This window comes from Coloeus monedula (assembly GCF_965178545.1).
Source record: "Coloeus monedula genome assembly, chromosome: 7".
NCBI lineage: Eukaryota > Metazoa > Chordata > Aves > Passeriformes > Corvidae > Coloeus > Coloeus monedula.
In genome coordinates this window covers 11,143,439-11,163,224 of record NC_138787.1, presented here as the reverse complement: position 1 = coordinate 11,163,224, position 19,786 = coordinate 11,143,439, and the positions used below count along the sequence as shown (strand labels likewise).

At 42.9% G+C, this 19,786-nt stretch overlaps 1 protein-coding gene across 3 annotated transcripts; it reads right to left on the bottom strand.

Moving 5' to 3' along the window:
• Positions 1-6: 6 nt before the first annotated feature.
• On the bottom strand, positions 7-19,613 carry LOC309575150 (MOB-like protein phocein). Of its 3 annotated transcripts, XM_082285423.1 has the most exons (9): positions 19,347-19,613; positions 17,304-17,468; positions 8,082-8,144; positions 7,488-7,588; positions 6,093-6,135; positions 5,771-5,857; positions 4,131-4,210; positions 3,229-3,340; positions 7-2,351 (listed from the first exon to the last, which is right to left on the bottom strand). In XM_082285423.1, the coding sequence occupies exons 1-9, from the start codon at positions 19,347-19,349 to the stop codon at positions 2,220-2,222; spliced, it is 786 nt and encodes a 261-aa protein (XP_082141549.1). In that variant the 5' UTR covers positions 19,350-19,613; the 3' UTR covers positions 7-2,219. The 3 variants fall into 3 exon arrangements, with proteins under 3 accessions (XP_082141549.1, XP_082141547.1, XP_082141548.1); XM_082285421.1 differs by lacking the exons at positions 17,304-17,468; positions 19,347-19,613 and adding an exon at positions 10,205-10,311; XM_082285422.1 differs by lacking the exons at positions 7-2,351; positions 3,229-3,340; positions 4,131-4,210; ... (2 more) ...; positions 7,488-7,588; positions 8,082-8,144 and adding exons at positions 15,197-15,411; positions 15,959-16,048.
• Positions 19,614-19,786: the final 173 nt, after the last annotated feature.

Sequence of the window (19,786 nt, the reverse complement as noted above, 5' to 3'; positions counted from 1 at the left end):
GTGGTATGGATAAAGAAACAGTTTAATTTTATCCTTTTTTTACAATATAATTCAAAGACAGTTTCAGTTTCCCTATGATGTAAAGTCTAAATTAAACTTGTTAATATTTATTAGACAAATCAATGGTTTGCTTAGGCTAACTGAAGTTTTATGGTACCATCCAGGCACATGTGTGTACACAGTACTCATGTAAACAACAGCAAGGGAAAATACAAGCAGTGTCTCACTTAAGCCTTATATAAAATCAGCTTAGTATAGCAAGTCAACTTTACAGTGCAAATCTGAATGAGAATAAACAGGATTAGAACTTCCAGAGTTTTGTTTTGAAGTGAAACTCTTAAAGCATGAGAGGTTTAAAATTTTAATGCAGTCCTGAGCACCACATCATTTTCTTCAATTTTGTAGAGGAAATGTAATTAGCAACACCAGTCCAATGTTTTTGCCTGTCCCAGTCACCACGGCCACTATACACATGCAGAGTGACTGTACAAAGGAGCCACACCACGGATGGTCCTAGAGCAGACAGCAACGAGCCAAATACATTTGACTACCTCCAGAAAACAGTCCTCCTACCTGCAGTACAAACTTCAAGGTATCTATCAAAATCAGGTAACCTGGTGTATACGAGGCAAGTTACAGCTAAGTGTATAGACAGTAACTAAAGCTACTTCACTCTGACAACATCTCATGCAATTACCCTGCTGACAATTAAATAAAATGATAAACATGAGACAAGAAGCTGCTGAAGAATACAGCTGTTGAAGTACTTAAGCTTAGTCTCTCTATTTTCTCATTGTTTAAATTCCCTTTACATCCAGGTGATAACAGTTGCTTGAGGTGTGCTTGATTCATATAAAGAAAAATAGAATTTAAGGCATGTTTAGTATATTATGAAAAAAGACTTAGTAAAAATATGTGGACTCCCTTCTTTCCATGTAAATATAATGTAGAAAACAAAGTGTAAATTACTGAAACTAGCTGAGCTAGCCCATTAAACCTGCTGGAAGAAATAAAAAGAGGGCTCCTGTCAACCTCAAAGAGAAACAACAAGCTAACTTCTTAAACAGCAAAGCAAAATTCATTCATGAACACTGCTACTGCTCTTAGACCCTGCATTCATGTACACTTAGCAGTATTTCTCTTATATGCATCTCTAAAACATGTAATTCTATCATTCTAGACAAAACACAATTAAGCAGCACTCATGGAAATTGTCAGTTATTGCAAATCTGCAAACACAACTTGAAATAAACACCTGATAGGGAACCAGAAGCATGAATCCAAATCTTTTTGTCAATATGGTTAAGGTCAATGAAGAGAAACAAAAGTATATTGAAAATGTAATTAACTCTTGCAAAGAAAGATTGATGTTTCAGGTACTTAGCATGTTTTGACTAGGAATACAAGCAGAGACTGTGCCAGTGTGTTATGTAGTGTAACATGAACAGCTGAGGTATAATCTGTAAGCAGTTGCCATAAATATGCACAGGTATTCTTTAGAGATGTTGTGGACTGGAGAACAGCAGCAGTCTGCCTTAACAGGACAGTACCTATCTCCTGCTGTACACAAACCTTGCCTCCAGCCAAAAACAAGTGCATGAAGTGTGTTAGATACACATCAAGAATATATATGTTCAATACCATAGTGAAATTGTCCTTTTGGTTAATACACAGATCCTGTTAGTATTTGGATATACACATACAGCAATATGCACATCCAGAAGTAAATCTTCAAAAAAATTTTAAAAAAAATAAAAGGTAAATTAGGAATAAGTGACATTGCAAGAAGCTTCCTGCAGAATTACATATTTAAGGTGATAATCTTTGAACTAACACTTAATATAGCTACTGCATTACAAAATGGCTTGCTGTGAAATCATAATCTCACTTTTCCCCCACCCAATCAGACATATCTTCAGGATTGTGATTCAATGATTGTTTAGCAGCAATTTTAGAGAACTGTAAATTCTTTTATTAACAGGCATTATAAACAAATACTACTACTTTTATTTAAAGACCATGAGTGCCACATTGATGAATATACAGCTCATGAATAATTTAAAAGTATTTCCCATAGTAAAAGGCAATGCACACAGCATACAAAAAGTATACTAAACAAAGCTATGAGGATACGTGATTGAAGTGTCTAAAGTGATATATACAGTACATAATTAATGTTTTGTTTATATTCAGTACAGGCTTCTGTACTGCTATTCCCATTATGCCTCACTCTCCCCTGACACTGAATTTTGCACTTCTTCTTCCAAAATTGGTACAATCAGGTTATCCTTGGACATCAGATTATACTTCATCACAAACTTAGTGAACCGGTGACACAAGAAAGTTTCATTCTGGAAGTGAAAAAAGGGGAAAAAACCAGTATGTACAGAAAGATTACTTTAAACCATTAGGGAGAATATGCTATACAAAAAGCTTGCTTCTATGTAATTGTCTTATTAGATTTACAGGTCTTAGTCATGCTTAAATAGTAAATTTATATTGCTTCTTTTATATCTTTACCGTTTGCTTGTAGCTACTACAATTACTAAGAAACCTGCTGAAATTGAGGCTTCAGTCACAGCTCAATTTAACAGCACTGAGACAAGAATATATTTAAATATTTAAAAGCATGGTTCTGAAATTCCTCCTACATGCATTATCTCCAACACAACAGGGCCTAATTATTTCACAGCTGTTCCAGAAACCTTAAGTGGGATTTGGCAAAGGTTTCCTTTTATATTTAGCTATACCCCTTATCTCCTTTTTAGATATTAATTTTTACTTTCCCACTAAAAAAAAAAGGCTACTGCTGGTGCACAAGTTGCCCTCAATTACTCTGATCCTTTACAGTCACACAATTGTAATTCCTTAATTATTGTGCAACATACACAAACAGGAAATACATATATGTAAGCTGTACTAACTACACTGCTTGAATATATTCAGGATTCTTAAATACAAGATGAATTTGAGTTGTCTGTAAAAAAAACCCTCAGATTCTGGCTTTTTATCCAAATGAAGGGAAACCATAACTGAGTATGCTAATCACATAAATGAATGTCTACGTGTATTATAACAGCTTCTTCAGTTGTAAACTGGAATCTACTGTAATCAATCTTTCACTTGAATATAGATCTTCTAGTAGGACTAAAATGTTTTATACAACTCCATCACAGCTGTAACTTCAGTAAATGCCCTGCTTTCAAGATGTAATTTGAAAGTACTTACTTCATATTCATCAAATATCTGCCGGTGATGAAAATAAGCGTGTGAAAATATTCTGTAAATCCTTCGGCACACTGATCCTAATTTGGCTACAGAGGATTCCTTTATGCTAACCCTGCAAGCAGCAGGAGAAAGGTTACACAACTGCTCTAATGCAATTACTACTGAGACACATTGTTGACACAAATTTTGATTGTTAAATTGCATATGAATTCTAGAATTGCATATGAAATTTAGACTTGTTGGTGCAAGCTCCACATTTACAAATTGTACTCTGAGTACAAAAAAATTCTACCTGTAGTTAATAATCATCAGTAATTCGGGTAAAGGCTGGAGTTCTGGTTTCTAGGATTTATAGGCAAAAAAAAAAAAAAAAAAAGGACTCCCAGTTGTACCTCCTTGTCTATAGTGAATTTCCTAAAGGTGTACAGTTCTGACTTCTGCACAGCCTTTTCTCTGATGTGACCTGCCCATTCAGTACCCGCGCTCTCTCTCATCTGTGGTTGCCACGTCCCACAGTCGCTTGGCGTTGGCTTCTGGAGCCTTTTGGTGCCATCCTGTTTAAGACCTTTGAGGTGCAGCATCTGCCCAAAGGCCATCCTGTCATTTAGGTGGGCGCTACACCCGTGGAAGCCCCGTAACACTAACAGATATCACTAAAACAGTTCTTACCTAAAAAGTATCCCTTAGCTCCAGTAAATGGCAAACTATTTGAATAAACAAGAATTCTTCCTTTGCTTAGAAGTGGCAATAGGCCCCCCAACTCCTAAGAGCTGCAGGATTTCTGATAGTTCCAATAGTAGTCCACGAAAAATGCATTACACCTCTCCCAGTGCTTTGTCAGCATCTTAAGTTCCAACCTCCTCCCTCCTTCTCTCCCTCCTCCCAAGAGAAAGTGTTTTTACCTGCTGGGGAAATATTTATTGCTATTCAGAAGACATGCAGCTCCATCAAGTGTGTGCCTGGTGTAGTCTATAGCAGGACACTACGGAAACAGACAGTGAGCACAAGTATAAGCACATACATGACGTTGTCAGAACTTGTTTAAAAAGAAACATTTTTATTATGTTTCCTGAAGCTTTTAACTTCACTGGTCATTTTTGTTCCCAGAAGTTTCACATAGCATGTCTGAAGGTGTAACTCTTTTTCTCCTTAAGTGAGTCATTTCTTTTCTGTGCTTCACAACCCATGTAAATTATTTAAAGAAAAAAAGTTACTATGGCAATGTCATTATGCACATAAGTAGTGAATTTTATGCCTCTCCTTAAGCAAAGCTGTATAATAAAAATACATGCTAGGAGTACACTGAAAAGAAAGATGATTGTTACCTCACAGCTCATTTGTTTCCCACACAGTCAAGTTGCCAGACTTGCTCTTCTACAGGCTCTGAAGCCAAACCTGCACCTAAATCTATCAGTGCTTTTTGCTTTGACAAAGAAAACCAAAATCTTAAATGTAACTAAGTGTGTAACAAGCCATCTCTGGCTCTGCAATCAGGTACACCTAAAGGAAGAAAGTAAAGCTGAACTGAGATGGACTGAGAGAAGGAATGTCTGTCTGTTGTGCCATTCACCAATTTCAGGAAAAAGACTTGTCAGTTGTACATTTCTGTCAGCAGTTCAAGGTTCTGTCACCCCCTGTGTGACCATGAGTTGGCAGCTACTGACATGGAAAACAGGAGATGAATGCTGCATGTTCAGAGATAAAAAGCAGCCTGAAGTTCTCCAGTCTAGCTGAGGACAACACTGCCAGACATGCCAAGATGCTGAGTAGAGACAGGGGTTCAAGGAGTGGGAAAGGAAGTTGGCTAAATCAAAGTATTTCAAGAAAGTAAAAGCAGAACAAAACAAGAAAAAAATCTTACAGGACAGGAAAGATAAGGTTAAAAAGAACCAATACCTTATTCTGGAAGGTGAAATACAAAGATAAATATGACAAACTTCACTACCATCATAACCAAAAGCAACAAAGACTTTCTGAAGGCAAAAAAAAAAGATGTATCAAGTGGCTCAATAGAAGATCCAAACAAAGTTTAAACTAACTGGACACTGAGGGAGGGAGACAAGCTACTGCCATGCTGATACACCCACTTGACTTTGAAGCATTTTTGACTCCACCACTTTTTTGGAGTAACTGCTCTAAGAATGAGCACATGCAGTCACGTTTGGAGTGTCAGGCTTACACTGTGGATCAAAGCTAAAGTTTGAAGATGAGAGCCTATTCTCAGCATGTACTCCTCTGTCAATTAAACAAAGAGCTTTTTCCACTGAGTTTCAGGCAGGCTCAACACAAACCTAGAGAGAAAAGAGGGGAATGTGCAAAGCTGCTAATACTGAGGTGTAAAAAAGCAGTTCCTTTTACCTCCTCCTGTTCCTCTGTAAAGCACTACAGAATGGCAAAGAAGAGTAGTAGCTCAAGTGATATTCTTAACCCACATAAGCTCTCAGTTTGAGTAAGAAGCCAGCTCTAAAGAGTCACCCCATGAACTAACTGTGAAAGAAAGTTTTTGCATCACTAGAGCCCGTTTTCCACAATACATCCATACCTCTTTGGGGGTTTTATGAGCTGCACAGAGAAAAATCCATTGTTCAGTTGCTGTCATCTGAGTACATGTGTCAGGGTGACATTCACTCTGTTAAAACAATTGTTCAGTTAAGAACAAAACCCAACAGCATAAAGGAGCTGATCTTTTCAAATCACTTCCTTGCCCTGTCTACTCTCCAAAGAGGTTATTTGCCATAAGACCTTAAAATCTTACAAAACCTTCAACCACTGCTTAGCTCTGTGTGTATATATTTAGAATAAAGCTCTGCAATCTACACAAAACAGTCTCCTCCCTGACAAAATATAAAAGTCTCAAGAATTACCTGAAGCTTGACAGCTAGTCCATTGAGCTCAAGGCAGAATTGTCTAAAAGAAATTGAACACAGCAGCATCAAAATCAACTGTTTGTTTCCTCACTGCAAGTGTCTCATAAAAAAACAGGTTAGACACTCTGATTTTCATACCAGCAGATTGTTTTTTTACTCAGCTAAACAATTATATTTTAATTCTTTACTGATAGCAGAGGCTGAGTTTAACATATCATTTAGTGGAAGTGTTTAAGATACCAACTTTGTTATGAAAAAAAGTGCTATTTCACAAATAAAGATTAAAAAAAATTAAAAGAACACTTCAAGAAAATTAATTTAGGAGTGTAAGTTAAACTCATATAGCTGGATCATTCCATCCTTCTAAGGTGTACTTCCAGGCAATTAAGGGGCTAAAGAACTCCCACCTCAGATCATTAACAGAGTGGGACCTCTGGAATACTGCTTTCACTGGAATGTATCTGAAAGTGCATTCTCCAACTTTAGAGAACTCAGCCCTCCATCCTACAGGAAAATCTGAGAAATTTTCCAAAACTCGCGAGTCATAGTGACAAGTCACTTTTATGAATCTAAAAATATTTGCAGGTATATGAAAGGACAGGGGGAATTCTTAAAATGTGGCTTTGCAACTGTATGTAGATACTTTTTCCTTCCTTGAGGATTCCCTGTTGCCTACTGGAACTACTGCAGACCAGAGGAGAGAAAAAGAAAATGTGAGGCAAAACATCAAGGCATCTGACTCTAGGAGGAGTTAGAATTGTTTTTATTCCTGAGTGTATACTCAATAAAGTGAGAAGAGATGCTTACAAGAAAAATAAAAATCAGGACAAAAGGATTACTAGACATGTATTAATAACTACACTACAACTGAAAAATACTTTAAGGCACAAACTTCTGAGGCTGAATGTATTTATTGTACTGCAATTAAAAAAAAAAACAGAGGTGGACAAAAATGTTTCTTTCCTTACAAGCAGAAAAAGAACTATAAGACACAGGTACTCTTGCTTTCCCAGCCTATTTGCCTGCAAGTTTCAGAAAAAGCACTGGGAGCGTCTGGAAATCACACTACCTGTTAGTGGAGGTGAAGAACTGACAATACTAAGAGAAAGTGCTATGGAAATTCATGACTATACCTTCATATTCAAGACATGCTAGTACAACTTTTGAAGTGAGGTACACATATTTTCTTTAAAAAAAACATTAAGATCAGAGCACATTATAAATCTTTAGAAAGAACAGGGAATTCAGAAAATAATACCAATATTTAACAGTGGAAAAATCAAGTTTCATTAAGGTTACTTTTGATCTGTCACATTCAAATAGATTCACTACCACCATCAATGAACAAAACTTAGAACCAAGATAGAATATTGACAAAAGATGGGTTTTTACCTTAAATGTTCATACTTCCATACACCTTCATCCTGGCCTTCAGGAGGTTCAAGGATCTTATCAATGTTGGAACAGTCTGCCCTGATGTTTTGTTGAATATACTGGGGGGGAGGGAGAAATAAAACTAGATCTTGTTGTAATTACAGTAAGTATATTTAGGACATTACATCTTGGAGGGGTTTAGTTCTTACTTAAGATATTATTCACAGACTAAAAAGTTCAAGAGCAGATGGGCAGGGTAAGGAAACTGGTATTAAAAATGCCAGCTCTGAAAAATACCTTTATTCAATTAAAAAATGTACAAGAATGGGTAAATTCCAACATTCATCTCAAAACAAACAAACAAAAAAAAAAACTCAGAGAAACCCCCACCATTTTCTTATACCTGATTTGTTTAAACCAGACATGGGAATTCCAGTTATTTCTGCAAACAAAATTAACAATAGTTTTTTAATACACACAGGTGCTTATGAAATTCACTGCTGTGCAGCAACATCCTAAGCAGATAAATAGCAAGCCCTGTATTTTTATATACCAGAACACAAAACTTGAGAAACTGCACTCATTAACAGCATATCATGTAAATAAGAATACCTGCTGGACAGCTAATGTACTATCCATTTCTTCAAAGGATTCATCAGGCCAGTTGTAGAAATCCTGTTTTAAAAAAGACAGTTTAAAGCAATGTAACAAAACCAGAGGGGGAGGAAGAAAAGCACACAGCCTACAGTAAGGCTGAACATGCAGGAAAATAGATGTCATTTATACAATTCCAGGAAGCTGCATCTGAACAGAAGCAGCACACAGTCCTGGCAGGAAGAGGGTGAGATGGGATTTACGCTCCCAACACTGCAATAGTAGCACACCTTGAAATGGAAAGCTGTGTGTGACTCAGCATGTGAACACCACTGCTGCCTCACACCCTGCTCTAACACCCAGAGCCTGTATTTTTTACATTAAATGCTGCACACAGCACCCATTTCAGATGTCAGACCAGGTAGGAATGGGGAAGAAAAGGTCTGTAGAGAGCAGCAGCGTACACTGGTTATGAAACTAAAACTCCCAGTGGTGACACAGCAAGAAAATAGTCTTCTCTGAGCTAAGATCACGTAACGCCGTGCTGGCCTAACCTGGTACCACATTCCCTTGGTAAGGTCAGTATGCCTTAATTAATTTACTTGGATGCTTATCAGCCTTGTAATGATAAAACCTTCCAGAAGTTTCACCTCAGATCCAGCTGCACCTCAGTGTTCTGCAGCCATCCACATGTCCTGCACCTATGATCATCCCAAAACCATAGGCATTTTCTTACTCTGCATTTTTCACATCTAAAATTGGGTGCTACTCCCTCATATCATGCAGAGATGCTGCACATCAGCTTGCTGTAGTCATCCCACTAGGTGCTATGACTCAATGAAAATGGCCCAACTGCAAAGCTCAGCAATCTGTTCCTGAGAGAGTAAGTCAGCTCTGGAAAAAATACCTCAAGTAAACATCCAGTGTTGAAATACCATTAACTAATTATATTCGTGCACTGAATAGCTATACCAGTGTCATCTGAAATAAAACATTAAATACAGCCACACACACACACAAAAATCATGTCTACAGAGAGAAATAATCATCACTATATACAAAAATCTTCAACCTACATGAACTTCATAATATTTGACAAAACCTAGGTCTATGTCCAGCTTACTGTTTCTCAGAATACCCCAAATTTACCAAAGGCACACAACATTCCGTCTCCTTCACAGATTAAACATGCATAGGATGACCTGATTTACAGGATTGTGTAATAATTTTACCTGTATGCTATGACAAAAACAGGAGGACACACATGTCATACGCTGCTCCTTTCTCACCACGAGCTCTCCTCACAAAAGCAGAGGGGAAAGTCTGACATAAAGTCTGACAGATCACCTCTCTGAAATAATTCTAAAAAATGCAGTTTCCGTGTTTGAGGTGTGCCTTTTCCAGTTGACCTTGAAACCCCAGAAACAAATGAATTCGATTTTGATTAAGAGAAGCGATGTGACACCAGCATTTCCCTGTGCGCAGTTACGTAAGGGAAGGATGACTTCCCTCTGGGACGGGCAGGCAGGTACGGTCGCTCTGCCGGTGCCGAGCTCCCACCCGGAGCCGTGTGCAGGGTCATGAGCTCGCTCCCGGAGCGTGCTCTCGATATTTTCCCAGCGGTAACAACAGCGATGCCTGACAGTACGAGGGAGCCGCCCTGCCCGCACCAACCTGCGGCGCGGGAGCAGCGCTCGGCCCGCGCTCACGCCCGGCTGTCACAGGTGTTCTCCGGCCCGGCGGAGGCCCCCGCGCTGCGGGACGCGGCCCCTCCCTCGGCCACCCGGGCCCGACGCGACCTCAGCTCCCGGCCCGCAGCCTGGAAGCCGCGGCGGCGCTCGGCGCTCCCCCCGCCCCGGGGCCGCTGTCGCGGCGGCCTTTCCGCCGAGCCCATGGGGAAGGAGCCGCCGCCGTCCCCGGCCCGCTCCCCTACGGGCACCGAGTCTCGCCCGCTGCCCCGCGCCCGGCCGCAGGAACAAAGCGATCCCCCCAGCGGGGCCGCCGCCCGCCCCAGCCCCGGTAGGCCCGGCGCGGCCCTCGGCGCCGCCCCGCCGGCTGCCGGGCCCCGGCGGCGGCGCTGCCCGTGCCCACCCGCCTGCCCGGCGGCCGCGGGAGAAGCGGCGGCGGCAGCAGCGCCTCACCTGGGCCTTGGTGCCCGGGCGGTTCCGCCGGAGCACGGCCGTGCCCTCCGCCATGACCATAGCGACCGCGGGGCCCGGATGTGCCGCGGGGCCGCGCGGGGCGGGGCGGGAGCGGCCGCGGAGGGAGGGGCGTAACCGCCGGAACAGCCGCCGCGCGCAGCGGGGGCGAGAACAGCTTCTCGCGAGAGAAGGCGGGAGGCGCTGCGCGGGGCGAGGGGCGGGGGGCGAGGTGTCCCCGGCCGCCTCCGCTCGGCAGTCAGGGAGCGCGGGCGGGCTCTCCTCAGCGCGGCGCTGGAGGCCCTGGGCGCTTCCCTGCGGGTCCCTCTACCAGAGAAAGGCTTTGTATTCCTGAGGGACGACACCGGCATTCCCCGCTCCCCCCCACCCCCAGAGGTGGGGCGGCCGCTCGGTGCTGCGCGGCGGGGCCGTGTCGCAGCGAGTGACCCCCTTTGTGAGGCGAAGCCTCGCACGGAGATTGACGGGCTGAGTGGTTGAGGAAATCCATCCTTCGGATTTCATCAGCATCCCCCCGCCAGCCCCTGGCTGTACGTGCGCTCCCGCAAGGTCAGTCCTCGCTTGTCTCTGTACAACCGAGTACCTGAAGTTCTGTACAATACAAACTATAAGGGCGTGAATTTGAAAAATAATCAGGTTTGCATTCAAGATTTATAGTTGTTAACGCTAAAAATAATGAATTAAAAAAACCCACCCCAGCAAAGGTGGTTTGGGGCAAAATAATTTCAAAGTAGGTAGGAAGCCTTCTAGGTCTCCAAAGGCAGGATTGAGACACTTGTGAGCTTGGTGTGCAGAGGGCACCAACTGCTGTGCTAATGGCAAACAGAGTTAGACTAGATTTCAAGATTTACTGAGTCAGGTGTTGACTGTATTTGGAAAGAAAACAGAAAAAAGACACTGTTAGCTCATAGTTGGCTGACAAATACGTCCCCCTTACAAGCAAGTAAACATTCTGGAAGACCAGAGTGACTCATACTATTTCTGTAGGATAAGTGAGAAGAAAATGATTTGAAAGCTGTTCTGTTTCTTGAAAATATATGGTAGAAATGAGTACAGAATAAGAAAGCGTGAATTGCTTCTGTCTGTGTGCAAGAATGATGAAGCAGCAAGGTTCTGATGTGACACCCCCCTCACACAATCAAAGAATAAATGGTTACAGTTGTGTGGTGTTTCCTGCAAAGTGGAGAAGGCTGGTACCTGGTGCTGTCCTTACTTCCACCGTATTTCAGGGTGAATGCTGGGTGTAGCTTCACCCTTCACTCAATTATTTTGCTGTAAATAACACGTTAAAACCCCTTTCTTTTACCCAGTGAAAGTTACACTTTGTGAAACATTTCTAGATTGAAAACCTTGAAAAATCTCTAATTAGGCTTTCCCACCCGAAAGAGAAGTGCACTTTGAATCCTGATTTTGCTTGGGCAACGCGGTGAGCAGGACCCTGCCTTGTTCCGGAGGCCAGGTTAGAGCTGAGAGCTGGACACTGTGTGAGGGAGCAGAAATGGGTGACGGGGTCAGTGCCTGCCCAGCTAACCCGCAGAGGCAACTCCTCTCGACTTACACTGTAAACACGGGGCCGGCATTCCTGGCCTCAGGCACCTGAGTTCAGTTTGCAGTAGTTACTCTTTTACTCCTGGCCAGCATTCCTGCCCCAGGAATGTCAGCTCTTCGGTGTGGCGAAACTCAGCTTGTGTAAGAAACCATCAAAAGGTTTAAAATGCTGAGAGAAAACGGTGTGTTAGAATGAGGAGTAGAAATGTCCTATTATCTCTTTAGATCAGCTGTATTCCAACATTAATTTCTTTATGAGATTGATATTATTATTAGCCACTCTCAAAACACAAGCAGTTCTAGCTGTTTGAGTCCTTCATAATTCAGCAGCCTGTTTGTGGGATTCTTTTTGTGGTTTTTTTGTTTTTGTTTTTGTTTTTTTGTTTTTTCTTTTTCTATCACCGTATTCAAGGTTTAACTTTAAAGCACAGAAGAGTTGGGTACTTGACATTTCCATTTGTCCCTGACTTTTATTTCATGGCCATCTTGCTTTTAACATGGAAACAAATCTGACTGTGAAGAAATACCTCTCAGAGAAAAATATGTCTGTTAGTTCATTCTGCAACTGGCTCATGGGTTTGCAGAAAATGGAAAGAAATCTGCCTTGTTGATGTTGAGTTCTCTAAGGTATCTTGTGTTGCCCCTTGATAATTAACCCTGTATTCCTGGAAGATGCTTATTATTTTTATTTCATTAATTTCAAGCTGGTGTTGAATAAAACCTGTACAACAGTAATTTCAGTTTTCAAGTTTTAGCTGGTCCTCATTTTCTTATGGCCTTCAAGAATGAAAAAATTGAATATTTGGCCAAAATTTTATCAACTACTCGTGCTGTCAGGGACCTGGCTATCCTTTCTTCTCTGTTGGCATATAAACGATTTGTCCTTTTCTTACCATGGCAGGATAACATAACCAGGGTGATGAAAGCTTTCTGAAAACACTACAGCTGCTGATAATGGAAGCTATTCTGAAATGTTAAGAAAGGAAAGACACAAAAGTAGATGGGAGTCCACCTGGTTTCCTTGTGGTTCAGACAGACTGAAGCAAGGCTGAGGACTGTATCCCCTCAAAAACCAGGTGGGGCAATATGCAACATTTACACCAAAACTGAAGTTTTAAAACAAACTAGAAAACAGTGGAAAGAAGCCTAATTTCCTACAGGAAGAACACAGCAAAGAAAGAACATTTGTGATGGATTGTCTGTCCTTCTCTGTCGAACCCGAGGGATACAGAATTTGGCATACAGTCATGGACTGAGAGGCAGCAACAGCAGATGGATCACCTTGGCCATGTGGCAGTTGCCTTGTCCTTGCTTGCAGTGAGAGCCTCGTGGTGCAAGAATAGAATGTTCCTGTCAATCCAGCAGATGTGCTGGCGTGTCCTCCATTTGATTAGGCTTAGGAATGCTATTTTCCCCCCACATCCATAAATTACTTATTTCCATGAAATGTGATTTCTGTTTTTAATCACTTACATAAACAGCAGTAGATACAGCCATGCTAAATACTTTAATACATAGGCATTGTATCAAGTGGCTGAAAATCTGCTGGGCTGAAAGCATGGGCTGGAGATGGAGCTGGGGCAGCCAGGTTGTGTGGTAAGAGCTCAGAGTGATCCTAGGTAATTCATGTCTTTTAAAGACATTATGGAAAGAAATGCTGAAATTTTAGGCCTAAACACTTCTCTGTTGGCAGTTAATTCCTAGTGCATCTTTTTGTCATTGAGATGGGGTATAGTTTCCCTAGGCAGTCTGTAAATATTTAAAATACCTTTCCCTCTTTGGTATGTGACTGCAGCAGACTGCCTGCCTTGTCCTGGGAAATAAAGGCATGCTGGCTCCAGGGGCAGATAGTGCTCCCCAGGGAGTTTGTGTTTCATTGCACCATCAATTGTCTTGCAAGGTCCTTGGAGTGTGATTATCTTAAGTTTCAGCTTGAAAATGCAGTGCTGTAACTACCAAAGTAAAACAGCAATTGGGCAGATTTCAAGAAGTAGGGCTTTTATACTAAAATGTGTATTTTTATTCATTTAGCACCTTCCCTGTCTATCCCTAGTTCAGTGCAAGTTTAACCCCCAGAGGAGTGCCTGGTTTGTCTTCAGCTCCAGAGCAAGCAGGGGTAACCAGCCAAGAGCAGCCGCCCCACAGCTACGGGGAGCAAAAGACTGCCAAGCCTGGCAAATGCAGCTCCTGCTGGAATAGCTGGCTGACCCATGGCAGCTAGGGAAAAACGTGGCTCCAGCTCACTTCTGTGCTGTGCAACTGATGGGAGGAGCTTTCTGCTGGCAAAAAATACATTGTTTCAAACTGTGCCAGAGCTAGAGTCCCACAGTGCAGCGCCCGAGTGGAGTTCTGAAAAATATTTTTTGTTACAGTTGTCTACTGTTACCTTTGCAATAAGGATTATAATGTATCTAGTTCTTCGCACCAAGAATGGAAAGAAATGCAGTTTAATTCCAGCCAATGAAGTTTCAGCAGCAACAAGTCATATATTGAATGACTGCGCCAAGTTTAGCCCAAAAGCACTTTAAGGCACTGTATGTTCTTAGGCTGCACTAGATCCCTCTATGGACCCCAGCTTTGAAAGTCTCCTTAGGAACAGTGCAGATTTGGGTGCTCTTACATCAACACCCCCCGCATCCTTTTCAAGGCAAGACAGGGTGGCCACAAATATGCAAATTTGATTGCTTCAGCGTTACCTAAGTCAGTGTCTTGCTATTTAAGAATGGTGTGTTAAGGATAAAGGAAATATAATTTGTCAAATCAGGTCTCTCCTGAGTTAAGGGAAAGCTGGAGATCTGGGTGCAGTAGTGTGGCAAACGGTAAAGAAACTTCATTTCAGACCAGCATCAGCCCCACTTCTGCCTGATTAACTGTTGGGGGGAGATTATTTTCTACTGGCAAAATTCAGTGAGAGATAAGCAAGAATAACCGTTAATTCTTATCTGCTTCATCCGGGAACTTGATGATTTTATTCCAGCACAGATATGACTAATACCAAGCTCCCATCAACTGCTGGGGAAGGCTGTTTGTGGCAGGGTGGTGTGTGTACCTTAACCTTCCCGTGTTTCAGGGTCCTCAGAGAGAAGTTAAAAGAATCCATGCTATCTCAGAAGTCCAAAGTGCAAGGGAGCTGGCTAAAAGTCCTCAGTATGATTGCATCTGTCTGATAACCATTTTAAACTCATTTCAGACAAACTTGGGGAAAATAACATTATTTTCAGAGAGCTCATTACACAATTGAGACTCAGTTTCACTGAGCAACAGCAGAAACTGAGACAGAAGCAGAATAGTTTTATAAGTTTATTGTAAAGACCTTTACAATCTCGGTACAGAGATAAGGATATAAAATGATGATGTTTGGAATAATTAAGGCTGGTTGGTGGTCATCCAAATTTCACTGTTCAATGGAACTCAAGCAAGAGCAACTGATTTCTGACTGTACATATTTTTATTTGTGTTCCATCGTTACAGTGAGATCACAAGTCATTTCAAAGATTCAATGCCTGTTTATTATAAAATAAAGGACATTATTTACATGATGAAAGAAAAATTTCAGCATTTTAGTGGAATGGATGACTGATACTGCAACAGGTTTAGTCCACATATTTCCCAAGAATGTCACCATCTCTAAACAAGTAGTAGTCCTGCAAAGAAAAGAAATGTTAGTTTCTGACATGTAAATTTTTTTCTTGTTTTGTAAACACTGTCTTGTTCTGAAGTTAGGGTTATCGCAGTCATTAAGTACAAAATCAAAAGCAAGCTAACCAATAAGTCAACATGTACAGCTAGTCTTGAAAAAATTCTTTTTGTTCCTAAGATACTCTTTGGAGAGCTATCAAGTTACCACTTCTAGCAGTGGGAAGCACAAGGACTATTAGAAAGCAATTCTGCAGGCTGTCCCTGTCAAAAGCAAGGATATCCTCAGTAATTTCTAAGCCTTTTTGCTTTCCCTCTCATATGTGCTTGACATATGGAACCATTTTGCCCATTCAGCAAAGGTCAGGTCAGAGGTTTCCTTGGTTGCTTCCATTTATGCCGGGGCAGAAGTAGCAGTAGCACAGCTACCAGATGGTGGCTGGATCCAGCTGCTCCCTTTCTTGAATGGTGCTAACACCATGAAGTAATCACAGTATTTATCACTGGTGTTTTGGGAATCATTCTCATTTGCACTCACAAAGTTGGGGAACCTACCTTATCTTCTAGTACAATCTTAGTACCACCATATTCTGGGAGCAAAACCTTTTCACCAACTTTTACACTCACTGGCTGAATCTCGCCATTCTGAAAAAAGAAAGAAATCCTTAGTTTTCCATAATATAAACAGATGTAATAGAATTCCTCCAAACTACAGTGACCCATCCACGTACAGAAACATTCAGGAAATCACAACTCTGCATTTACTTTTGATGGTAAATACAAGCGTGAGGTCTTTGCTTGACACACTGAATAGGATTTCACTTAAAGAACCATGAAGCCCCCTTGTAAAATCAAGGAAGAAAGTCCATTTCCATATTCTATAGCCAAGGATAATTTTTCCAAGTGCCAGTTTAAAAAGTACCTTCCCATGTCTGTAACTCTGATCAACTTGTCACTGTTGCCATCAAATCACTTGTTTAGAAATGCCTGATAAAGTTTAATTAAATTTTTATATTACAAATAAAACATTAACACATTAGTCAAATATTATCGCCCTTTCACAATATAAAGCTCTAAAAATCAGATCCTGACACAAACCAGCACAGGACATATAGAGGGACTCACGGTACAGAAAGGCCAAGGCAGTGTGTCCAAGTTGAAATTTAACCTGTTTTCCAGTGTTGCTACTGACTGAACACTGCTCTGGTGGGGAAAGAGCCCTTCTGATGTGGAATTCCCCAGGCACTGGCATTTTTGTGAACTGTCTCCTTTTATATATATATATATTTTATATATATATATATATTTTATATATATACATATCCAATGTGCAAAATTACAAACACTTATTCAACACTTACTTTTTTTGATTGCTGACTTTCTTTAGTCCAACAAGCCTAATCCTTATGGACAATGATATTTTGCACAAGACAAGACAGCCAATACCACATTCTGGGATTCCACCCTTTTCACAAGTCACAGACATTTGTGCATGTAATAATTTTAACATAGAAGTCTGTTGGTCCCTCAAGGTTTCGGCTGAGAAGTGATGGAACAAGGTATCACACAAAACACTGTCTACATATTTAAAATAAACAAACAACACCAACACCTTCCCCAAAAAAACCCCACCACTAAACAAGCAGACAAACCCCACAAAAACCAAACAGCAAACAAAAGAAACCCCACTCCATTTTACAAATGATGAAAGGAATGATGGAATTCATCTCAGGACCCACCTCCTTTTTGAATCTCCACTTCCATTTTCAGCCATCACAGACACCCATTTTTATGAACTATAACCACATCTGCACTGTAACCATCCCACTCCTCTGGCAATATCCCAGCTACCACCACACTACTACTAGTTCTACTCAAAGTAATGCTTCAGGGTAATTACCTTTCCTCTGGCTCCAGATCCAACTGCTACTACTGTTGCTTGTAGTACCTTCCCTTGGGATTTTTCTGGTATCATGATTCCTCCTTTGGTTACTGTCTCAGCTGCACATCGCTCAACCAGTACACGATCAAAGAGGGGAAGAAATTTCCTAAATGCTTTTCCTGCCTGTGGAAGTAATTGTACATTGTAACAAGAGAACCATTACAACAAAACTGCAATTAAAGAGTTTAAAAAACCCCAACACATAATGATTTCTCTTTTGAGAGAGATTAATAGTTTAGGAAAACTACTAAGCACTTATTTAATAGTAGCAATCAAATACCACCTCTGATTGCATCAGAAAATCCTGAAGGCACACGCAGATGCTGGGCAATCCTGACAGCTGGGCAATCCTGACAGTAGGAAGATGTACTCCAGCTAGGGAATAAACCACCCACAGATGGAGCAGACTCCTCTCTGGAGAGGCCTCCAGGCTTTTAACACCAAACCCTTAGTTGCTATAGCTTGGTGAGCATAATTATTGATTATATGAACTGTATTTATTCAGTTCACAACCAGATCTAATGATGACTAAGGACTCCTTGGGACAGCTGCATTTGTACTTGTGAAGAGGTTTACATTAAAGAAGCACAAGTCTAGCCAGGTGCCCCACTGTCAGTCTTTTTCAGGTGTTTTCAAGCCTTAACCTTTCACAAAAAAATAGGTGAGCCACAGTGCTGTTATTATACCGACTTCTACAAATAGATTCAGACCTTAAGAAAAGGTTTAGGTCAAGCCCCTGAAAATAGGAAGGAAGGCACCCTTCTAGCTCAACTGCTTTTGTATCTGTCTCTGCTTAAGCAGAGTCAAGGTGAAGGGTTTTTGTTGAACTGTTGGGTTTTTTCCCTCTCATTTGGTTTAGGTTTGGGGTTTTTTTGCAACCACTCACTGCTACTTGTCTGCATTTCAGAATCAGCCGTTTAATTCCCAGATAAATGCAAGCACGTGCATTTATCCCAACAAGCAGGGGTCAGGAAGAAGGAACTTGCTTTGATTTAGAAGGAAAGATACGGCAACTTGCCAAGTCACATGGAGACAGTGCTCCACTAGGCAGGTAGGAGCCCCCACTCAGCGAAAGAGCTAGAAGGGCTTGGCATCCGCGTGCCCTTTGCTGGCACTCATCAATATCCACACACACTTGAGAAGTGGCAGAAAACAAAGTCACAGGCAGAGCACGAACAGAAGGCAGCACATGAAAGATGCTGCGTTCGACTGCTGTCAGCACCACAGGGACAAAAGATAACCAAGGGAAAAGGCTGCCAGTTGTGCCCGTTTTCATTCTGTGAAGATTACACCACTGATCCTCTTTTTTAAGAGCTGTTCTACGTTTACCAGAAACAAAGCTGCCTGATTTATGACCATGAACATTTTACACTAAGTTTTATTTCTGTGCATTATTATCGTAAGACTCAAGTATCACTGCAAGAACAAAGGCAACTCAGTCAAAATCTCCTTCTCTATAAAAAATTTTACTAAACTTACAGAAGGAGCGCTCCAGAACGCGGCCTAGGTTTCTTTTCTATCTCCGCAGAGAAACGCCGCGGCCTGTGCGGCCCTGCCCTGCCCTGCTGCTGCCAAGGGACTGTTCCGTTACTGCGGCGGGAGGGAACCCTGAGCTCGAGTTTCTGGGCAGCCAAAAGCAGCCCCCGCAAGCCTCCCGTCACGTCCTGGCCCGCAGCCCCCGCGCCTGTGGGAGAGTCGCTTCTGCCCCATGGACTGCGTGACCTTGCGGCGCTGCCAGCCCCCCGCCTCCGCCTTCCCTCCGTCCCTCCCGCGACCCAACGCTGCCCGCGGGCACGGCAGGGACTGGGCACACCCGTGCGCGGCGGCACAGCCGCGGCTGCTCGGGGGCCCCGGCAGCGACCCGCCCGGGGAACGAGTAGGGGCGCCGCCAGGCCCTGTGGCGTGTCCGTCCCCGCGGCGCCGGGCACGCTCGGCGGGGCAGCCCGGGACGGGGCCGCTGGAGCGGTGGGGACACGGCGCAGCGGCGGCCCCGGCACTCACCATGATGCTCCCGCGCCGCCCGCACCGAGTGACCGCGCCGCCGCCAGCACACACGTGAGGAAGGTCACGGCGTGCGCATGCGCGGCCAGCGCCCCGCCCCGGGGCGGAACAGCCCTGACCCCCTCCCCAGCCCCCGGGCGCCTTCAGCGCCGCCGGTTTTTTTCGACTGCTGCGGCTGCGTCCCGGTCCCGGGAGCGGCTGCGTCCCGGTGGTACCGCGGACCCGCCGCACAGCGCCCGCGGAACCCCGGGCCAGGCCCCGCACGGAAGTGAGGTCAGCTCACCCCTGACCCGCGGCGGGCATGAGCGTTCCAGAAGGTTCTGGAATTGGCGAGCCCCGGAACATGAATGGTTCATGCTGCAGCCCGCGGCGCATGTGCAGTTGTGGCTGGCGGCCCCAGTGCTGCAGGCGGGCTGTGGGCGGGCGCGGAGGCCATGCTG

Bases quoted from the DNA above. Each gene is read 5' to 3' on its own strand.
- LOC309575150 (XM_082285423.1), bottom strand. The intron at 4,211-5,770 runs GTATGGATGTAT...CTGTTTCCGTAG, and splicing joins CTCATAAAACCCCCAAAGAG to TGTCCTGCTATAGACTACAC. The intron at 2,352-3,228 runs GTAAGTACTTTC...TTTCACTTCCAG, and splicing joins AGATATTTGATGAATATGAA to AATGAAACTTTCTTGTGTCA.